The sequence below is a fragment of the Brachycentrus maculatus genome, unplaced genomic scaffold (genome assembly GCF_059751285.1).
Source record: "Brachycentrus maculatus isolate JH-2025_06_01 unplaced genomic scaffold, ASM5975128v1 h1tg001823l, whole genome shotgun sequence".
In the NCBI taxonomy this organism is placed as follows: Eukaryota; Metazoa; Arthropoda; class Insecta; order Trichoptera; family Brachycentridae; genus Brachycentrus; species Brachycentrus maculatus.
The window spans coordinates 1-24,804 of record NW_028282405.1 but is presented as its reverse complement, the minus strand read 5'-3'; the positions used below and the strand labels follow the sequence as shown (position 1 = coordinate 24,804).

The 24,804-nt window shown below is 34.1% G+C and overlaps 2 protein-coding genes across 2 annotated transcripts; both read left to right on the top strand.

Annotated features, from left to right (window-relative positions):
- Positions 1 to 4,546: 4,546 nt before the first annotated feature.
- On the top strand, positions 4,547 to 13,687 carry LOC148298606 (uncharacterized). Its single transcript, XM_088276759.1, has 6 exons — positions 4,547 to 4,773; positions 5,798 to 5,912; positions 6,704 to 6,898; positions 7,803 to 7,989; positions 8,575 to 8,868; positions 13,426 to 13,687. Exons 1-6 carry the CDS (start codon positions 4,766 to 4,768, stop codon positions 13,485 to 13,487), a joined length of 861 nt encoding a protein of 286 aa, XP_088132885.1. The 5' UTR covers positions 4,547 to 4,765; the 3' UTR covers positions 13,488 to 13,687.
- Positions 13,688 to 14,437: 750 nt separating this feature from the next.
- Positions 14,438 to 24,061, top strand: LOC148298605 (uncharacterized). Its single transcript, XM_088276758.1, has 8 exons — positions 14,438 to 14,601; positions 14,704 to 14,801; positions 16,289 to 16,523; positions 16,703 to 16,860; positions 17,932 to 18,111; positions 19,976 to 20,150; positions 22,169 to 22,242; positions 23,912 to 24,061. Exons 1-8 carry the CDS (start codon positions 14,516 to 14,518, stop codon positions 24,046 to 24,048), a joined length of 1,143 nt encoding a protein of 380 aa, XP_088132884.1. The 5' UTR covers positions 14,438 to 14,515; the 3' UTR covers positions 24,049 to 24,061.
- The last annotated feature ends 743 nt before the right edge of the window (positions 24,062 to 24,804 follow it).

Below are 24,804 nucleotides of genomic sequence, written 5' to 3'. Positions count from 1 at the left end.
GATCATGTTTATCTATTCAAACAGAACTTAAAATATGAGTTTAATGAATCAGAAGAATATTTAAATAATAGTGATTCTGAATAAAACATAACTTGAATATTCTCCATTTTCAAATAATTCCTGGCCTCATATACGAATATATACCTTTCTTTTACAAACATTGGTGATGACGTTTTATGCATATATGCATCTACAATAAATATTTAAATAAAATTAATATCTGCCAAAACATTTAAGTGTAAATACAAACACATTTAACTGTGACCTCTTTTCATAAAGCATGAAAGTTGTTTTAATACCCATTTTATCATATCTTTCTAGAAATACTATAAGATAAATACAAAATGTTCACTCAATCATGTATTTTATAAGTGATGGTATCCAAAAACCTACTAAAACCGGTATATTTTAAGCGTAATAATAAAGTACCCCTAGATTGCCAAAATAACGCACTGTGCATCGGCAAAAACAAATGTCTTTACAGTTTTCTAGCTAAAAGGGATAAATAATTTGTCATAAATTCGTATATTGATTTACTTTTTTTTTTTCAAATCTAAATTACATCCAAGTTTAAACACTCCTTAACTATTTACAAGTAATTTCAACCGAATAAACGTTAAAAAAAATTGAGTTTTCTTTCGACCTGGAACGCATTAACGCATTTTCCATTGATTTGTATGGGGAAAAATGTTTCGTTTAACGAGTGTTTCATATGACGAGTAAGATACTGGAACGTTTTAAACTCGTTATGAGGGGTTTCACTGTATTCCACATATCGCTCACTCCTTTCAAGAACGTCATAAATCAAAAAACTTGATTTTTCAGGGAAACGTTTTTAAAGTTAAAAGATATAATACAATGTATTAAAAATAAATATCAAGCCACTTATAGAACTTTTTACTGTGCAACAGATTTTTTTAGGTAAAACCTGAAGGATTTTTCTCCATTTCAAAAATATTAAGTGTATTTAAAAAAATAATTAAACAATACATTTTCTTCAAAATGCAAAAACAACACTTTCTGCCCCGTAGCGGGTAAATATTAAGTTAAAAATATGCCTCTTTTGCTGAGATATTGTAGATTTTCTGGGCATTCCTAAAATATGCACAACTGAAAATTGTCGATTTTTGATTTATGACGTTCTCGAAAGGAGTGAGCGATATATGTACTTAGAGGTGATATGTTTCTACAATATATGTATAAGTTACAATATAAAGTTTGATCAATATATCTAGAAGTTATAAAAATTGAGAAGTGTGATTGTCAATCATGGGTAGAATTGGTTAATTGATGTAAGTGATTATAATCCAGGATTCGAACCTCAAATTAAAATTAAAGAGTTTCTGCTCAATAAAAAGCTTTTTTATCTCACTTGAGATGTCTCTAGTGAAATTCTAGTGATTCAAGTTCTATGTTTCAAAATTGAACAATATATAAAAAAATTCCAAGAATTTGAGTGGATGGGTAGAATTGGTGAATGTTACACGTGTGTAAAGTGATCACTAAAACTAGCCTATGATGATCGTAAGCCCCGTTAATGCCCAGATTTTTATATTCTTCTCCATCTATGTTGAGATGTCAAAAATAATCATATTGAAAAAAGGAGACAGTCTTTTATACATATATTTTTTCAGGGTACAAAGGTAATGGAGCCTATAGACGTAGATGAGATGACACACTTGTTCCTCGGGAATAAATTCTTCTGGGGATTTTACAAACTGCGCATGCAATTCTTTACTGCAGAGGGAAATATCGCTTGTTGTGATGCTACATTCAACCTCATTGAGTACAATAAGAGAAATGAATATTTAAAATCATTTAAATTTGAAGAAATACAATTTTTTGAATCTTTGTTATAAAACATACAAAAATCAATTACATTCTCTTCTTCGCTGGTCATAATCTGTTTGATGATTGGTTTGTTTCTTTTGTGATCAGTCTTCACCCATCTCTATCGTATATTCATGTCTTCAATTGGACGTACCTGTTACAGCGCATGCCGAAGATATTCTTGTCGTCCCCTATTGTTTGTGCTTTTATGTCTTATGTTCTGTTAACATACATTTTTTAATTTTTTTTTTCACATGGCTTAAAAATAAAAACAAAAAGAATAAAAGAAAAATAAACACTGTACTTTAATATTACTAATGTTGTCTCCCGTAAGTTATTACTGCACATGCTTAAACTATTACTTAAGTACCGTAAAACGGGGCTACTTGAACTTTGATGTGTTACTTAAGCCCAGTACAAAAAAGATATTGAAATCTGTTTTGTACTGCGCTCAAGTAAAACATCAAAGTTCAAGTAGCCTCGTTCTACGGTACCTAAAATTGTATAGCTTTATAAGGACCGTCAGTCCATTTTATCTTTCGTTTGAAAATGTCATAACTAGGCGAAACAATTGTCACAATATTAATATTTATGTGTTTTTTTAACAAAGAAATATAACTTAGTGGACTCAAATAATCTGTGTTTGATTAAACAATTAAAACATAAATATATATATATATATATATATATATATATATATATATATATATATATATATATATATATATATATATATATATATATATATATATATATATATATATATATATATATATATATATATATATATATATATATATATATATATATATATATATATATATATATATATATATATATATTTATATATATATATAAATATATTTATATATATATATATATATATATATATATATATATATATATATATATATATATATATATATATATATATATATATATATATATATATATATATGTGTATATATATATATATATGTAAATATATAAATATATATATATATATATATATATATATATACATATATATATATATATATATATATATATATATATATATATATATATATATATATATATATATATATATATATATATATATATATATATATATATATATATATATATATATATATATATATATATATATATATATATATATATATATATATATATATATATTTATTATATATATATATATATATATATATATATATATATATATATATATATATATCGTTAACCCATTTCTTTATTCTTCCTTCGGCTTACATTTTTTCTCCGCTTACTTCCGCAGGCAACAAATTAAAAATGATCTATGCATTGAAGTGTTCTATCACGAATGTACTTGCAAAATGAGCAGAGGAAGACCTAGAAGGACCTAGGCATGATAAGGTATGTCAAATACTTGAATGCGGTCAGGTCAGAAGTCGAAATAATCAGAGGAATTGTATGAGGAGATGCCTTAATGTGAAAAAGCCGAAGAATGTTTGCAAAGACAGAGTGGTTTGGCCTTTCTATTATCTCTGCCTAACCCAGCGAGGAAGCGGGGTGATGGTTATATAGTTAGCTAGTAATTACCGGATATAACAATAACGCTAAACGTTTAAACTTATGAATTTACAAATTGAATATGAAACGGAAATGAAAGGTATGTACACCGTGACAAATGTAGCATAAAATGCGTATCAAAGCTATTACATTGTACAATACAATCATTATTTTGATTACAGAGATGCAAAACTAGCTAAGCCTACCATACTTAATGTGGAAACTGATCCAATCTTTACGTTTGCCCAATGATGGGATTCAGCCGTTTCGCACCGGTTCGCTAGAACCGGTGCCAAAAAATTAGAGTTCGCCGAACCGGTCCTTAACCCTTTGTTACATTACTTTTAATTGACTTTTTAAATGTATACCTACTATTATACATAATTGGAGCTTTCTCAGTTGTTATATGAATGTTCTGTTTATGTGCAAAATAAAAAACAAGTACCTAAATAAACAAAAAAAAACATTTTTTAAAAATATTTTATATACGAAAAGTAGCTAAACCTTATCAATCTATACTATTACATTATCCAATCTATACTATTGGCATACACCATATATGAAAATTAACCGCGTCCAAAAACGGTGATTTGAAATCCTACTAAAACAACTGGCAGTGCACAGTGGAGTCCTGGCTCCAACTCAGTGAGGCACGATGTTTCGCTTCTTAACAGTACTGAGTATAAACGCAATGAAAACACGTCACCAAATCGATCATATAATACTCGTTACTGAAACTCAAAAGGAGAATAATGTAAACATTTAAAAGTCAATGAAATACGTTTCTTTTTTCTTCTCGAGTACATTTATTCCTTGCATAATCTTAATTTCTATACACAAATATTATATTATCAAAAAATACACAATTTCTTATACTACCTACTACACTAATTTTTATGGCACATGCAAAAATACATAATGTTTAAAAAAATCTTAAAAATAAGACAATGTCTACACATTGCCTAGGCCAAGTTGTGTTATTAGTACATTGAAATTAAGTGACATATAAAATAAACCTTTGAATAAACTAATGAAGAAACAAGAATTATTATCATCTTTTGATTGTAAGTAGGAACATTTATGGAATTAATAATATAAATTTGAGACAGGAAAATAATATATCGAGTTCCATATTCGAAGCGATTCGAACATTTTGTTTGCTTTTCGTACTCAACAGACAAGTGAAAACGGCGAAATATTTTTACAATTAATTTTGCTGTTTTGTCATTCATTTTAAATTCTCAAGGTTTTCATAGTTTCGTAAAAAATGTTCCCGATTGCCCATTAAATTCGAATAAACTTTGATAAATTAACTAAACTTTCAGGCAAATCTAAATTTCAGTCTCGTGTTTTAAAAACTTGTGCAATCGAATTCTGCGGAAAGATGACGGGGTGAGAATTTTTTCTTTGTTAAATTTCAGCGGACAATTATTTGCAATATCAGCATTTTGGTCCTATTCCACGAATTTTCGCTGAAACTTTTTGGAAGATTATTTCAGAAAATTCTTTACAAGCGATATAGCATAATTTTTTAATGTTTCGGAATTTAATGATGTGTGAAAACATTCCTTACTATTTCGAAAAAATCTTTTCGTATACGAATTCTGAAAAATTAATTTTCATCCGTTTTGTTTTTTTTTATTCTGTTCTATCCTCGTGTACTTATATGAGGTACCTTTGATCATTTATATGTATATATATATATATATATTTATAAATATATATATATATATATATATATATATATATATATATATATATATATATATATATATATATATATATATATATATATATATATATATATATATATATATATATATATATATATATATATATATATATATATATATATATATATATATATATATATATATATATATATATATATATATATATATATATATATATATATATATATATATATATATATATATATATATATATATATATATATATATATATATATATATATATATATATATATATATATATATATATATATATATATATATATATATATATATATATATATATATATATATATATATATATATATATATATATATATATATATATATATATATATATATATATATATATATATATATTTATACATATCTTCAGGAAGAATTTTCGAAAAATACGCTTTATACATTATTATTAATTATTTTTGTTAAAATTCCATTTAACTAATTTTTTATACTTTTTCTGGAGAAGAAGAGAACACCACACCACTGTCTTTTTAAGCAATATTCGCCTCTTCCACTTTCAAGCATCTCCTCATATATACCCACCTATTATTTCGACTCTTGACCTGACCACTGTCAAGTATTTGAAATACTTGATCAGTCCACACTTTCATTGAAATGAGAATCGTTGATCGCAATTTATGATTTTTTTTAACATTTTACAGAAAATCTAAAAACCACTTTTGCTGCGACTATTCCGGCAAACCGGTCACTGTAAATCCGGCAAGAAATCCGGATAGGAAGACAAAGTGTTGTTGCTGTCCTAAAAAACGAAAGGGGGTATGTAGATTCTAAAATTGTTGAACATTTCGCAAAACCTTTTTTCTTGAACTTATTTCGCGTATACTTTGTGGCACATTTGATATATTTATTGTAACTGCAGACAGTTGGTGGAATTCCATTTTAAATTTTTGGGTAATATATCAAGGTAATATATCTAATATAATTGGACAAGGTTATGGGATTGAATTCTGCTTTTATTTACATATATATGATAATATGTGAAGCTTTTCGTCTGATGACATTATCAAACGCTCGTATTAATAAGACGAAACACGTCACATATCATCATATATATGTACTTATATAAATTAGAATTCAATCCAATATCCGTGTTTAGTTTTGGATATATGTATTACCCAACATTTTATATACTTGATAAAATAAACCAACTTTGTTTTAACCACTTTTTTTGGTACATTTAATCTCCAACCGGTTTCGACAAAAACCTTGTCATCATCAGGGTTAAACATGTAGGTACATGTCTTGCCAATCCACATTCTCTACAATTGTGACGCACTCGCTCACAAACGAAGTCACTTCCTTGGAGGACCACTCCGAGAAGGTAAAGCTCCTACCACCAAGACAGGTCGTGAGTTACATGACTTACGTAGGTCTTGGCAGTGAGCTGTAATACAGAGGGAGGTCACAATAGACCTAATATGGTCGCAGTGACAAGGGATGCAAGATCACTTGACTTAAAAAAAACATGTCTTCCGACGCTTTTTATTAATTTTTAAAATAAAAGTCCCTGATAAAAGTAAAAATTAAAGTCTTCCTTAATTTTCTAGCGTTACTGCCAGCCACCCATTCCTGAGTCTTTCGCTCCCAGGAATGTGTACCAAAAGCCCTGCAAGGCGATGGAAGGAGGAACCGTGTACAAACTGTCGTACAAGCAAGTCGAAGGCTGCCGTCCTCCGCCGGTTTTACCGGTTGGCAACTTCGTCAGATCCTGCGGTCGAATGTCTGGCGACACCGTACAAAAGGTGAATCAAAATTGTAAATGGATAGGAAGTTTTTAAAAATCGATAATAAATTACAGATCGGTAATAAATAAAAATTTGATAATTGTAAATCAAGACCGAGAAAAATATGGCACGATCAGGTTTGCCAAATACTTGAAAGTGGTCAGGTTAGGAGTCGTAATAATCGGCGGGTACGTATGAGGAGATAGATGCACGAACGTGGAAGAGGCGAAGAATGTTTGCAAAGACAGAGTGGTGTGGCGTATTATTCTCTCTGCCTACCCCTGAGGAGAAGCGGTGTGATGGTTAGTTTGTTAGTAAATCAACAGTATTTTTGATAGACATCTACGTATCAAACTGCTTTTTTTTTCTTTTTTTTCAAACATAGAAACCATTTTTAAAAAAACGCAATTTTTCAATTACTAAAGTGTGACAAACATTTGAATTAAAAAAAAAGTTTACCTTCGAGATTTTTGAATGATTTTTGAACTCCAAAATGTAATACTAAACAATTTTAACAAAACTTCAAATATTTGGGAATAAAATATTTCAATAAACTCCCTAAAGAAATTAAAAAAATAGAAGATATTGAAAAAATTAGTGCCCATTACATATAAATCTTGAAAAAAATATAAAAAAGACTATTGTACCATTAATTATATAAAACATTAAACCTTGAGTGTTAGTCCCTCTCCAAGCACAGTCTTTTTTTTGGAGAGGCACAACGAATCTAAAACTATAATTTTGCCATATGTATAAATGTTTAGAAATTGTATTATGTTGTACTTAAAAATGTAACCATATTAAATAAATATATTTTTTTTTAATTAAAAAAATTATTGCTTCCTTTGCAATACCAGTAATGAAATGCTGATAAAATATTGGTTAAAGTTTATAATCCTAATATATTGCTTCCTTTGAACAGCTCTCGTATTTGCCAAACGATGTTAAAAGGACCCGCCTGATTCTTCCTTGTAATCACGACCTAACGGGAAGAGGTCCTATGCAGGATTTGACTACGCAAAAACACGACTATGTCCCCAAACCGCCGAGCAAAAGGCCTCTTATTATGCCGATAATGAGCATTTGCAACTCGAGGATGCCCCTAGAAAGTGAGTCTAATTAAACTGTCGTATTCAATCTATTTATTGTAACCGCACGGCTGTCCAAACTCAAAACACAGTAAGGGACAGTTTTTTGTAGTACGTTTTTTTTTGCATTTTTAGACTAAGTAGATTCTACTTAGTCCAAAAATGCAAAAAAAACGTACTACAAAAAAATGTTCCTTACTGTGTTTTAAGTTTGGACAGCCGAGAAGGCTCGGTAGGCAGCGCGCGCTGCGAAGCTTCTGCAACGCGCCTCCAGCCTATCTTTAAATGTCGTATTCAATATATTTATTGTAACTGCACGGCTGTCCAAACTCAAAACACAGTAAGGGACCGTTATTTGTAGTACGTTTTTTTTTGCATTTGTAGACTAAGTAGATTCTACTTAGTCCAAAAATGCAAAAAAAACGTACTACAAAAAAATGTTCCTTACTGTGTTTTAAGTTTGGACAGCCGAGAAGGCTCGGTAGGTAGCGCGCGCTGCGAAGCTTCTGCAACGCGCCTCCAGCCTATCTTTAAATGCTGAAAACGAGTGCGAAAGAGTATTTTTTGGGCACACTCAAAATGCTGCCAATGATCATTTCATTTCAGACAAGACAGTGAATCGGCTGTCATTTCCGTGCCCCGAGGCGCAAAAGGTGCCCGCGTCGTACAAGCCGGTGAACGTGTACGCCCGGCCCTGCGCCAAGATGGAGTGCTCGACGGTGCAGAAGCTCAGCTACCGGCCGACGGAGGTCCGGCCGCGCTGGACGCCGCCCTGGGCCATAAGAAGCTACACGCCGCCCTGCGCCGCCATGGAGGGCAGCACCGTCTACAGGGGCTCGTACCTGGCGCCGGGCGAGGAGTGCGACGGGCTGGGCGGGGAGGACGAGAACTGCTGCGGGGGTGAGTTGTTTATTTGCTCTTCGTCTTAGGGCATTTGTGCACCACACGGAATTTCAACGTCCGGCACGTCTTGGATGATTGGCTTGGATTGGCTGGTGCTTTTGTCCATTTTTCCTCAGATCGGTGCTCTTGATCGGTGCGTGAACACGTTGCGCGTAAATTCGATCACGCTAAACTGTCGTAATCGTTTTTCATTTTTCAATCCCTTCACGCCCTTACTCTTCATTAAAGCAAACATCGTGGCTTCGCAACATTCGCGACTGGACTGGGATGAGAGGAATGTGGGAATTGTTCCGGGAGGCGCAGGACCGAAAATCATTTGCCAACTTTGGGCACACGAAGAAGAAGAAGACACTTCATTACTAAAACGTTGTGACCTTTGTCGAACCAATGACTATTCTCCAGCTATCCCTCGAATGCGCTGCACGTAGCGCTCCAACCACCTAGGTTCCTACTTCTTATGAATTTGAATAGAGTGGTTGTCAATCATGCGTAGAATTGGTGAACGTTACACGTGTGTAAAGTGATCATTCAAACCAGCTTTTGACGCTCGTAAGCCCCGTAAATTTTTTAGACTTAAATATTCTTCTTCGCCTATGTAGAGATGCCAAAAAATAATAGAATTATAAAATTATTTGAAGCCTATTTTCATATAACGGACTTTCGGCCTTAACGGGCACCCCCTGCCCCCAAGTGGTACGTTATATCGAGGTTTTACTGTATTTATTACCAGGGAGACGCCTGTCTGCGCTTCGGTGTCGAGTTCTGGAAAACGTACGAGTACATGCATGCAATTAATCCCCTATATGACGTTGAGGTTAAAATAATGGCGCATTACGACGCTAATGAAGATCAAACGGACATAATATTTCATCTAAATACGGCGCACTAATTGCCCCTTATGACGACGCACAGATATACGACACTCCTGGAGATTTATCATAAACGACAGTGTGAACATTGTTTTCTTTTAGTTCACGTGATTTGGAAAAAACAGTACCTATACTTTGGAGAAATTCTGGGATTTTCGCAAGTAATGGGGTATATTAAAAATCAAACTCCCTTCTTCCTTTGCCTTCCTTATTATCATCAATTTCTTCTTCTTTTTAATGGCTTTTCACCCATCTGGGCATGATCGAGGATGTCGAATACCTGAAAGTGGTCATGACTGGAGTCGGCATAATTGGCAAGTATTAATGAGGAAATACATGAAATTGTAAAAGAAAAACACTTGTGTTATTTACCACCTTAGTTTATTTTATTATTAATACTAGTTTCGAAAGCTATGCTTTTATCTTCAGGTCAAATATAAACAGTTTTAGTTTATATTTAGACCTTAGATTAGCCTAACTTCCGAAATTAATCGTTATAATAAAATAAAATATAACTCAAGGGTAAAAAACATGTATTTTTCTTTTACAATTTTATCATGTCCTACCACAAAGTGAATTCCGAAACAATAAATGAAATAGGAAAAACATGAATGCGGAAAATTCAAAGAGTGTTTGAAAAGATTATTTACATATTGTGAGGCGCACTATTCTCTCTGCGTACCCTGCGGGGAAGCGGCGTTGTGTTAATTTACCTAAGAATAAGTTAAATAAATTGTAGGATGCCATTCCTTGTTTGATATTTAGGGCAGAGTAACAGAAAAAAAATCCACGTGTTTTTACTGCGCAAAAACGAATTCGATGTACTAATTACTGCTAAGGCGTCGTTCGAATACAATGCGATTACGCGACCATCGCAGGTTCTCGCGAATTTTACTCGCACGAATCCGCGATTAAACATCTCGAATAATATCTAATTACTCGCTAATTGAAATTCGCTCGACCAATTAGGACACTTATTCAAGATCTGTATGTTGAATCATGGATTTGTACGAGTAAAATTCGCGAGAAAGATATTTCAATGGTGAAATATGGAAATAATGCAAGACTGGGATAAGCATTAACGATAAAATTAAGAATGGTGTGTTGATATGGTATGGACATGTGGAACGAATGAGCGAAGGAAGGATACTAAAACGAATTTATGAGGCAAATGTACTTGGAAAAAGAACCAAAGAAAAACCGATAAAAATTTGACACGATCAGGTATATCAAATACTTGAAAGTGCCCGGGTCAGGAGTCGAAATAATCGGCGGTTATATATGAGGAGATGCATGAATGTGGAAGTGGAAGATATTTTTTTCAAAGACAAAGAGTGGTATGGCGTTCCATACTCGAACATGGCGTTCTATACTCAAAGATGGTTAGTTTTGTGGATTCAGGTTGTAGAAGATGAGCAGTAAAATATTGCTAGTTCTTTGACTTTCTTTGGTTTATACTACTTATAAAAAAGATACTTGGTAGTTCTAAGTAAGCGACTGCTGTATAGGACATACTAATCTAGAATGACGCTTGCCAGACTACGTTGGTATTCACACGGTTAAGGGATGTTGTTCTCACCAATATGTTAGTGACATACCCACATTCATTACAGTTAATTAAAATTCACTGGAGATCCCGGGCTCAATTCCCAGGGTGGTAAAAATAAATGTGGGTGATTTATGCTCTCATATTTATTTTATCACCCTGAACTGGTTCAAGAAGCGCAGGGCTGATCACCTTGCCTTCATGCAATTAATAATTAAGATAATGCTGAGTCGCTACGATACAGTGCCCTATGCACCATGGGGTGCGGATATAAGGGTTAAAATAATGAAAAGAAAGTTAAAATTCGCGAGAACCTGCGATGAAATTATAATAACTTTAAACACTTATAGTAAATCTACTCTCGAGTAGGCATAGGCTTAACTTAAAATGTTTAATACTTTGAATATTGAAAGCATCAACTTTGTGGATAGTCATTATGAATCATAAAATAAACCCTGAAGAGGGCAACAGGTTGTTGCCGAAACTAGTTGGTTGTTAATAAAAATGTTAGTGGATCAAAAAACAATGTCTTTTTATTTCTCAAAATAATATGAAAGGTTGAAGCCTGAGTAGGGTCATAATAAACGGTGTTGCACAAGTCGTAGTTAGATTTCAAAGTCACTTCAACCTGAGTAATTAAAATTAAAAAAAACCTACGATGTTCGCGTAATCGCGTTGTATATGGACGACGTCTAAGAGTGGAATAGCAGGCTCGGTAGGGAGCGCGCGCTGCGAGGCGATTCGTGCTTAAGAAAGTAGAAACATGCCCCGCATACATTACGACCGGTCGTTAGGGGGCGCAATTAGGTTCGCAGGCACATTACGGACGGGATCCGAGTCCTGCCCCAGGGAAATGGGAAGTGGCACCGACTAGATTAAGGTGCAACCTTTTCTTCTCATTACTCCAATGTGCCACTCCGACATTCGTATATTATTTATTTTTAGAAAAACAATGTATATATTATAGTTTGTATATAATATGTTTATGTTTATGTATATAATATGTTTTTGAACGAAATGAAAGATGCTCTTGATCGGTGCGTAAACACGTTGCGCGTAAATTCGATCACGCTAAACTGTCGTAGTTGCTTTCATTTTTCAAAACTGAAAAGACTGCCGGTCGGTAAAATTCCGGCTAGTGGATAAACGCCCTTAGAACGCTTGTGCACTACACGAATTTTACCATACGGAGGTCTTTTTTTTTTTTTTTAAATAAAAGCAACTAGGGTAGTTTAGCGTAGGTAATCAAATTTACGCGCACCGTGATCACACACCGATCCGAAGAAATACGGCAAAAATCACAAGCCAATCCACGCCAATCATCCGTTTAATCATGCTAACCGGACTGCCGGACGATAAAATTCCGTGTAGTGCACAAGCGCTCTTAGTGCAGACGAACCATGAACAATGGAAGTCGTCGAGAATGGCCGAAGAAGACGCGGCATGATAAAAATACTCCCAAATTCTCTCGCCACTCGATCCACCATTATTTGAAAGAGAATCGATAAATTTGTAATTCAGACAACGGTTCTGCATTCACTCAATCAATGTAAAAAGATCGGGACATTAAGATGATTTAAAATAATGCAAACGGAATCAACTAATTTCTAGTGTCTATGCCAAGGGTGGCCAATTCACATATTTTTTCTTCAAGTGTTCATAAAACCACCAAAAGAACATTGTATCCTGCGTAGTTCGTATCATATCTCCCATATATGGGATTATTTCACTATCCTGACAATTTCAAGACCCATAATGGCGTCAAGTAGTGAAGACGTTGGACTAAAGAAAAGAATAGTAACAGAAAAACTGAAAAGTTTTTAAGACAGATGGACTATAAATTATTTTTTCGAGGAATTGGAGGAGTTAGAAAAAGCCAACATGCATGGTATGCAATGATTCTGTTTCTATCTTGAAATAGTATAACATTAAACGGCATTGCGCGGCTACTTAGTAAATATATTTATAATACGGATAAATTGTTTCCTTCGAATAATAAAATAAATTTTGTTTTGCGGCCCGGTAGGAAGTCTCATTTCTAAAATCTGGCCCGACTACTGAAAATGTTGGCCACCCATGGTGTATGCCATACATCCGGCATGATTACTTTATTTTGATTACAAATATTTTAAATTTCAGATTGTTGCTGTTGTGTGGTGGAAGAACAACCGAGATCCGCTTTCCCTAAGGCAGCATGCTGAAACAAAGTGAAACCAAAATCTTTTATCCAATACCCCTCGTGAATTTCGTATTACTATTATATTAATTTTGATATGTCTAATATATTTACCGTCTTCTCTTTGTTACTAAAATGAATCAACAATATCTTATTCAATTATTTTTAAATTTGACTATGAGATGAATCATACTTTTATAAAGATATTAAATAAATGATAAATGAGTGTTTGATATTATTAAGATAAGTAGGTACCTTTATTATACTAAAGCTAAAAACAAATTGTACGCATGTGGTGCATAGGGCACCGCATTGTCTGGACGCAGTTTTAATTTGTTTGCTAATTACATGATTAGTCTGCACTGTAAATTTTAAACCCTAAATCATAATAGTGGTCTAATATGCACTGAAAAGAAAAATAAGACACATTTGCATCTTCCACACTCCCTCTAAAATTAAATTAATCACTGGATTTCCCATAAATTTTATGTGAATGTGTTAACATAGGTAGATGATAAAAGGAAATGATCCGTTTTTTTCAGGTATCAAACATTTGAGGCATTATTGCAAATTTCTTTTTCGTTTTTTTGCATGTTTACACTATAAATATTTTAAACAGAGTAGGTTTTTTTTTTAAATTAACTAACGTCCAAGTGACTCTGAAATCTAGCTACGGCTTGTGCAACACCGTTTATCATGTCCCTACTCAGGCTTCAACTTTATAAGTTTCATAGCCTATGCCTACTCGTGAGTGGATTTACTCTTTATGTTTAAAGTTACTATAATTTCATGTAATTTATGAGTGAAAATTCTAGACAAAAACACTCGCTATAAATATCTTTACACCACACTTTTTTTATTTATCTCCATAAGGTCGGTAGGTAGGTACAACAAATATAATATTTGAGGTAAAAGTTCTGTATTTTGTGCTCTATGGTTCATTGACAGTATTGTCTATGACTTCATTTATGTCATTGATTTCTTAGTTTATCTGTGGTCTGTTTTGACATCGCCGGTGGAAGCGGTCGAACTGATTTTTCAAAATCTTTTGAAATGGGGGAGAATCCGACTGATGTTTCTGAAATTATAAAATTAAAAAATGCCTTAACTTTGGCGAGAAACGAAGTAAGCAACTTGAGGTTAGTTTATATTATTAGACAGACGAGTATTCCATATTTTCCGTGACGAGAAAGTAGTTTTCTCCGTTTATTTTATGCGTTTTCGTGATTTACTTTTTTCAGGCAACAGGTTTTGTCTCTAAAGCACAGCCACAAAAAAGATTACGAACACATAAAACAAACGTTGGATTCGTGGACCTGCGGAAATTGCGCTTCTAATGGTAAGTAATGGCAAATAATACTGACACGGATGTAATTTTGCATAATTTTGGCTTTCAATATGTCTTGTGATTAAAAACCACATTTGTACGCCTTATTCGTTATTTTAATTTAAAATTATATGTAGGTTTGCATAGCTGCATTTGGTAGTGTTTTGAGACCTGCTTTACCGCCATAAACAGAATATAGAAAGCGCCCTTGAGGTAGTATTTTACGAAAATAGCGCTATATAAATTACCCAAATTTATTATTATGGATAATACCAGGCATTTACATAAGGGAAATGCCTGGTATTATGAAAAAAAAGGATGAAAGCAGACTGAATGCAGTCGAAATGCGATCGCTCAGACGAATGTGTGGCAAAACGATGTTTGATAGATGTTCGAATGATGAAATAAGGAAAGAATGTAAGGCTGAGATAAGCATTATCGATAAAATTAAGAAAGGTGTGTTGAGATGGTTTGGACATGTGGAGCGTATGAGTGAAGAAAGAACGGTTAAACAAATTTATGAGGCGAATGTAGTTGGAAAAAGAAGCAGAGGATGACCGAGGAAAACTTGGCACAATCAGGTGTGTCAAATACTTGAAAGCGGCCGGGTCAGGAGTCGTAATAATCGTCGGGTATGTATGAGGAGATGCATGAATGTAGAAGAGGCAAAGAATGTTTGCAAAGACCGAGTGGTTTGGCGTTCGATTCTCTCTGCCTACCCCTGCGGGGAAGCGGCGTGATGGTTAGTTAGTTAGTTATACCAGGCATAAAGGCTGTCAATCGCACAGTCAATCTGTATTTTCCAACAATGGCACCCGTTAATGCACCAATCATAGTTTGCACAATTTTCCACCGATGACAAAATACAAATGTCAATTGCTTCTGTAACAATCCATGAGCAACATTTATATTTTATTTTTTTTTATTTTTTTATTCGGGTTAACAACTGCAACATATCGCTCACTCCTTTCAAGAACGTCATAAATCATATTTCGTCAAATTTCAGTTTTGCGTATTTTCGGAATGCCCAGAAAATGTTCTATATCCCAGCAAAAGCGGCAAATTTTCAATTTGATATTTACCTGCTACAGGGCAGAATGTGGTGATTTTGCATTTTTAAGAAAGAGTATTGTTTAATTATTTTTTTAAATAAACTAAATATTTTTCAAATGCAGAAAAAATCTTCAGGTTTTAACTAAAAAGATCTGTTGCACAGTAAAAAGTTCAATACGTGGCTTGGTATTTATTTTTAATATATTTTATTGTATTCTTAAACTTTAAAAACGATCTAAAAAATCAAGTTTTTTGATAAATGACGTTGTTGAAAGGAGTGAGCTCGTAGGAACTTTTCGGGATGCCGGACTGACCTGGGTGGAAGCCAAGCAGATGGCGCTGGCCATATGCTGACGGTGTTGGCCATATGCTCCACCTAGAAAGTGAACATGTAAAAAGAAGAAGAATGAAAATGAAAATTCTTAATTTTTAACCTTTTCTTTTAGATTCAACTGCATCTCCCAACCAAAGTCTAAATTTGTCAACATTAGACACTGCAGGAGATGTGACGTTTCCATATAAATTCATCGGTCACGTGGAGACGGGGTTCTCCTCCAAGAGGGCTGTACCAAGGCAGCCCGGGATAGTGTCACAATCTCAAGGAATAATTAGAATAGATAACCGAGTTTTGTCTAATCCGCAACATGCTCTTGAAGGGTTGGATCAATTTTCCCACATGTGGTAGGTCTGATAATAAATAAAAATGTGTTTTACGTGTGTGTTCCTTTAAAGAAAATTACATAAAGTGTTTTTAACTTATTTTTTACAATTTGTCTATTTAAATTAATTTTTTAAACTATTTTATAGCATTATAATATAATCGTATCGCAAATCATTTGCAGCAATATCATATTTTGCAGGATTCTCTTCTACTTCCACGCTAATGACAGCAATCATATTAGAGCCAAAGTGGCCCCGCCTCGCTTGAATGGAACTAGGATGGGAGTGTTTGCCACCAGGTCACCTCACCGACCATCTCCCATTGGACTGTCGCTTGTAAAGATCAACACTGTCGAAGGTGAAACAAATTCACTTAACATATTTGTTACTGCTAACGGTACTGGAACACTTTTGATGAGGAATACAGAAACGCGCAAATGAAGACAATTGTTTATTTATAAAAAATCACAAAGTTACTAAAACATAGGGACACAAATATATTGAAAATTACAAAACTTATTAAGGCGAGAAGAACAAAGCGACGCCAATAGAAACAGAGCGAGCGCGACGTATACATGTTTGAATATAATTTAATCTGAGCACACAAAAATTTGTGCGCCACCCTTTATATACGATTTTAAAGGAGTTACATGTGGTTGGGACAATATTATAAACAAAATAAAAGTCGATGAACTGCGTCTTTTTGTTCTTCTCGCGTACATTTATGAATACTATTTTAATACATAAATTATTCTAAAAAATACACAGATTTTGGAAGAAACAATATTGTTTGTGGGCGGTTTTTTCATAAACCCCGATCCCAGTTATTATATTGATAAGGGTCACATACTAATCACAAGTAACCTAAAACCCAACTCCGATTTGTACTGATTTTTGGCGTTTCGCGGTGTAGCAAAAGAAACCAAATAGAATGCTTATAAGCGTCTCCCGCTCTCTACCAACAGTAAATTAAAAACGCATTTAAGCGTTTTCCGCAAACAATGTGTTAATCGATTGCAAACTGGCACTATCCAACTTCTTGTGGTTTGTGAATTTCATAGGAGAGATCCTTATTCTTCTTCATACCTTCATCAGTACCTAAATGGTGCGCAGGGCACTACATCAAATTAATGTAATGTTAAGTTGATCGTTAATTATATGAAGGCAAGGTGATCAGTTAAACCTTCAGATACCAGTCCAGGGTAATCAATACTAAATATTTGAGTGTAAAAAAACATATATTATTTTCAGAAATAAAAATACTTTTTTTTTTGACCCACTCACATTTTTATTTACAACCAACTAGTTTCAGCAACAACCTGTTGTCGATTTCCATACAAATATGAACTGGGGTCTTTTGGTTGCTCGCTTCGAATCACGTGTAATTTTTGGATGATTAGTACTTGAAGATGTGTATGCTTGTTCATAGATAACTGCATATTCTTCTCCGGGGTGGATATAGTAGACGGCACTCCAGTGTTGGACATCAAGCCCTTCATCCCACAATACGACAGCCCGTACCCGGCACAGCTGAGTAGACCTCCAGGGAGACTACATTGGCACCGAATGCGGCGGAATTCTTCCAACGATAGAGACCTAGACTTGCAAGGTATGTACGTAATTTGTATTTGGTAAATTCTCATACTTACACATCACTGCCTGTAGCTGTCTAAGCCAGGGGTTCCCAAAGTATGCCCCACGGCGCCCTGGTGCGCTGTAGAAAGTAAAGAGGGGCACCGTGAGTCGATCCTCTATCATTATCCGAAACCACAAATATTTTATTTTTTATTGTTCTCTGTTTCATTTTTGAATTCTTATAAATGTGTATGTTTTAGTTTTTGCGCCTATCTACCCAACTACTATTATTGTAGGTACCTATTTCTTTCGATTATAATGCATACAGGATCTTTCATGAAGTGCTTTCTATCTTTAAATTTTAATAAAACAAAGTGTGCATCAACAATATGGTCGCTATTATCTGTGATAGTTTGAAAGTCTTTATTGAAAGACCCTATATATAGTCACCATGTCTATTCCAAAAAGCTTACTAATGTAGCGCGCCGTGACAAAATACTAAGCTTGTGTGCCGCGGGCTGAAAAAGATTGGGAACCCCTGGTCTAACCTAATAGCCCATCATTGCTAGTAGATGTCTAACCTTATAAACCCGTCATTAGCAGTAGATATCAAACCTATTAAATTAAACCAATCATTAACAGTAGATATCTAACCAAATAAACCCATCATTAGCAGTAGATATCTAAAGGCGGAGACTGACCGGAGCATTTCGTCATAACGTAACATGTTACGATGCGAGCATTCAGGCAGTCAGTACACCGAGCCGAGCTGCTTGCCGCTCGTTCCGAATGCTCCATCCGAAGTCGGATGCAATTTTAAGTTAGTACAGGGTTGCCAATCTGTGGAAAATTCCCCAAACTGCGGTGAATTTGTGGGGATTGGCACTGTATAATTTTTTTTCTTCATTCATTGAATAAGCAGTAATTTATTAAAATCACAGAACCAAGAATCACGTCGTCGTCCGACATTTTAACTACAGTACGAATGCAATGTTGCAAAGATTCATACAGATTTTGGGTTACTGATTCAGATTTTCAGATTTTTTGGTGTGACATATGGCAACACTGAGCACAAGGCCACTAGCGAGCACTGATCGCGGTCAGTCAGCAATGCCGTAACATCATAACGTAACATGCTCGCCACGAGCGATGTTACGATGTTTTATTACGACGAAATGCTCCGGTCAGTCTCCGCCTTAATGTAATCAACCTATTATTGCCAGTACATGATTAAACACATAATTACCAGTAGATATATAACCTAAAAATCCCATTACTACTAGTAGAAATCTAATCTTTTAAACCCATCATTACCAGTAGATATCTATCCTAATAACCCATCATTACCAGTAGATATCTAACCTAAATAACCCATAATTACCAGTAGATATATAACCTTATAATCCCATTATTACTAGTAGAAATCTAATTTTTTAAACCCATCATTACCAGTAGATATCTATCCTAATAACCCATCATTACCAGTAGATATCTATCCTAATAACTCATCATTACCAGTAGATATCTAACCTAAATAACCCATCATTACCAGTAGATATCTATCCTAACAACTTATCATTACCAGTAGATATCTAAACTAAATAACCCATCATTACCAGTAGATATCTATCCTAATAACTCATCATTACCAGTAGATATCTAACCTAAATAACCCATCATTCCAGTAGTATCCTAATAACTCATCATTACCAGTAGATATCTAACCTAAATAACCCATCGTTGCCAGTAGATATCTAACCTAATAAACCTATCATTCTCTCTGCCTACCCCTGCGAGAAGCAGCGTGATGGTTAGTTAATTCCTATCAAGGTAATTCATCTTACTCTATGCAGTAGTTGTCAAGGATGCAATTGCTCATGTAACTTTGTTTGCCTCAGACCGCTTGCTGATAGGGGAGTCAAGCTCATCTGGTGACCAGACCGACGGTGTGACGCTGTCAGATTCCAGTCCCAGCAGCGATGTGAGGGTTCTGGACGGGAGAGACTCCGACGAAGTGTTCCAGCATCCGCAGGATGACCACCCGAGCCAGCCCAATACGCAGTTCATGAGCAGGTGAGACTTTATCTTTAAAAAAAAAACTTCTTCTTCAAACCCTTATCCGCACTCCAATGGTGCATAGGGCACTGCATCATATGAATGCAGTCTTATCATGATCGTTAACACATGAAGGAAAGGTGATGAGCCCTCTGCTTCAGGTACCGGTCCAGGGTAATATTGAATAAATTGATTCTAAAACCATAATATCTCATATAATATGTACATGATAAAACTTTTTTCAAACTTTAAAGCTAAATTGTTTGAAATCTTATAAACCTAAAAAGGTAATTCTATTCCCTGTCCTTTCCTTTTCTTCTTTTCCTATCACTGCCATCTCCTTTTCTCTTTATCCCATCCTTGTCTCATGTTCTTCCTTTATATAGACCTCTATTATGCATAGTTGTGAAGAACTATAATTGGACTCATGATTTTATTTTTAGTATTCTGTTGTATCATATATTGTAACTTTTGTTCTTCCTTCCAATAAAATAAAATAAAATAAAATAAAAAAATAAAATTATAAGCACAATAAAAATGAAGTTGACTATTAAAAATTTACAAACCAAGGGTTACCTGCTTCACATTGAAATTGTATACGACACATTGAGAATAAAATTTTGTCTATTTTTCACAAATAACTCTTATCATAAATTCTCTATCTAAATTCAGGAAAATATCCTTTTAATATTAGTAATAAAAAAAACTTACTGCTGTTTAAAACGTGCAACGGTTAACTGTATCTAGAAATAATTTATGCGAGTCCGTAGCATAGTAATTGTTCGTCCGGGCTTGACTCCCGATCCACATATATATATTTTTAATTTCTTATGTTAGCTTATATAACATTTAATGTAAACTATTTTTTACACCTTATTTATATCAGCTATTAACCCTTACTGGTCCAATGTCGAATCTCATTCGACATCGATTTTTTCCTCTTAGGTCCCATGTCAGATGCTATTCGATATTTTTTTCATCATTAGTATTATTTATTCAAATTCCAAGCTTACATTTTAGTCACTCGTATCTATCAAAACAGTATGTGAAGCAACAAAGGATTTTTTTTCAATTGGAATGGAACTGTCTACCTAGATATATTATTTTTAATTTTGGGGGACCAGAAAGGGTTAATTTACTTCTCTCATTTTTTCTTTTTTCTTATATCTATTGTTCTTAAGTACTATTTTCAAAGGTTTTTTTGATGAATCTCTAGTTTATTTAAATTTCCTTCATTGTCCTAAAATAATACTGTGGAGCAGTAATCTATATGTGGAATAATTACTGTTTTAAAAATGAGTTCTGCAGTATTTTTATTTTGCTTTTTACTCAATCTACAAGGAAAGAATATTTGTTTAGATGTTTTTAAAACATGGTAATAATTTGCATTCAAGGTTAGTTTTGAATCTAATATTACACCCATATATTTTATTTCTTTCCCTTTTTCGATAGTTTCACCATCTTTATATGTATACATTCATCCTGTCCGACTGTCCACTACACGGGATTTCACCGTCCGGCAGTCCAGTTTTGAAAAATGAAAACGACTACTACAGTTTAGTGTGATCAAATTTACGCGCAACGTGTTCACGCATCGATCAAGAGCACCGATCCGAAGAAAGATGGACAAAAGCACAAGTCAATCCAAGCCAATCATCGTTTTAAAATGCTAACTGACGTGCCGGACGGTAAAATTCCGTTTAATTCCATGTAGTGGACAAACGCCCTTAGGGTGCTTGTGCACTACACGGAATTTCACTGTCCGGCAGTCCGGTATTTTCAAATAAAAGTGACTACAATAGTAATAGAGTTCAATAGAGTTCAATAGCGTAATAGAGTTCACGCGCACCGTGATAGCGCACCGATCCGGAGAAAGACGGACAAGTGCACAAGCCAATCATCCGTTTTTTCATACCAACCAGACTGCCGGACAATGAAATTCTGTATAGTGCACAAGCGCTCACAGGCTAGGCTTTCTTCTTCCTAATTCCATATTGAGGTATGAGTTTATTTTAATTAGAATATTCAAATTGTAGGTTGCCCACTATATCAACCTCGCAACGAGAGGGTCCTGAGGGAAGTGAGGGACCACCATCTCCTATGCCAATTGGTAATGTATTACTTGCCTATTTCAATTTTAAATTTAAATTTGTGGATTCAATAAATGATACATACGTAACAAACTACAGGTCAAATCTCTTTGTAGCGAAAACCGAATTGACAAAATTTTTAGTATAACGAATCTGCAATTCGTCCCCGGAAAACTTCCATATAAAATGTACTGAACCAAAATTCAATGTAGCGAAGCCGATCTCAGAATAACGAACTTTATTTTTTCAAAATTTTAAAATGATGTTACAATTCATTTTAAAACATTGAGAGATCCAAAAGAAAATTTCCGATTTTTTTTTTATCAAAAATCTATTTGAACTTGCTTTTTAATTCACTTTTCTTTCATTGCTTATAAATTTCATTTTCCAATAAAGTCTCACAGTTTAAAAATCACAGTTTCATTTTTGTTGTGTCATGTAGTAGGTAGGTACCTATATTGTATTGATCACTGGCCGGAAGATCGGGTGTAGTGTAACAGTAATAACTAATTTTAATTTTCTATTAAGAGTGGGTATAATATAGCGATAAAATAAATTTAAAATGTGTCATATCCTATACATCCAGTGTAACGAATTTTCATTATAGCGAAATATTTTTTTGGTCCCGTGAAGTTTGTAATACCGAGATTTGACCTGTAACAGTTTTGGAGGTGCATGCTCCGAATTCCATGGATAGCCTGTACACATCAACGAGTCCATTCGTCAGGAGGTAAAATTGGATGGCTTGACTCTGGCCAATGATGGTACTCGACGGATTCTTCAGTTTTTTGACACGTTGCGCGTGGTAATAGCAAAGATAGCCTGGAACGACTGGTTGTGATCGGTAGGCTGGAGGGGAAGAAAGGGAGAGGAAGATCAATCAAGTTAAGGCAGCAGCAGGCACCTCGGTGGTTGGAGCGCTAGGTGCAGCGCAGTCAGGGGATAGCTGGAAAAGAGTCATTGCTTCCACAAGGGTCACAACCCTTAGTAATGAGGAGTATGACTATGAGTATGACCCTTAGTAAGAAGAAGAAAACAAACTAACATTCAGACTTGTGTACTAGTAGGTTTTTTCCGATACTAATACACAAAACTAATACACAAAATTTCAGCGGTTTTTCCATTAAACAGAAATTACCATAATAATTTACATACATAACCAAGGTAACATATTGTGTTAACAGTATAAATCATTCCTATGTACAAAAATCCAATAATATATTTTTTTAATAAGCCATTTAAAAAATGTATTAATGGATTTTTTATATATGTACACCTATGTATATTGATGATTTATACGTATTGTGTAATCAGTATAGCTTAATTTTCCAATAATGCTATACTGATTACATCTCATAAAATATTGTGCCAAGACTGTAAGGGCACAATATTGTATATCATATTGTGTGTAACGAAAAGTAAAATAAAAAAAATAAGAGAACTATTTATGAATGTATCAGCTTTAGTCCGCCGACGACTCACGTTTATAATCAATTGTCTCAAAGTGAGTATAAATGTAAGCCACATGTGATTGCTACACACATAGAAAATAGTACTAGTATCTGCAAAAAGAAATTTCATATTTTTAATATAGTTAAAGCGTTTTGAAAATTGCCGTTATGAACGCTGTTAATGTATGTTACTAAATGCATTGTAGGTTCTAAGTCGTTTGGTTGGGGTTGATTTCAGGCAACGTTCGCATAGCCAACTGGATATCCAACCCCCCCGTCGCACAACTTAGTGTCCAATTTGCCGACGACTGCCTGACTAAACTTGAAAGGATCATGGAGTCTCAGGTTTGTATTTTTTTTTATTTTACGGATTAAAATGGCGAGATGCGGAAACAGACAGTTGGATCACAATAAGCAAATTGCGGAATTGTGATGTACTTTTTATCCTTGTTTTCCATGTTCGCTCCCTAGGTTTCAATTTATATCAATTTCAATTTCAATTTATTTATTTATTTATTTATTTATAGTTAGTATACACGTTACAAAGTTAAATTTAAATCGTATACATTAACGAAAATAGAAAATAAGCAAGAATACTATTGCTAAAGGTGTAGAAGAATCCCGCTTCGGAAAACTCCTTCAGACACATAGAACAAATCAATATCCATTGAGATATTGTTCAACATAGCGGTAGCTCTTCCTTCAGGCATAACCATCAGCAGGTTGGTCCTGTGCATAGGAATGTGAAACAATCTTATGTCGACGCTGTCTTAGGTAACTATCGGGAACATACAGACCAATGTTCCGGATAATTTCAGGATTATCGATCATACCGCGTAACAATCGATAAAAATATGTTATCAAATATACATTCCTTCTAGTATTTAAACTATTGTAGCCAAGCATACCCTGGAGAAACTCGGTCGGGTAGAGCCAAGGATAATAGCCGTACTCTCTCATGTAGAGATACCTCAGGCTGAGCATATGGCCAACACGAGAAGTTTGGTTTATGTTACCTAGCTTGGTTTATGTTACCAATATCCTTGTCTATTTTTATCATGTATGATACCACCTCTCGTGAGAGTTCCTTATGACCTAACACGGTTCCGATGTCTGATAAGTCCTCGTCCA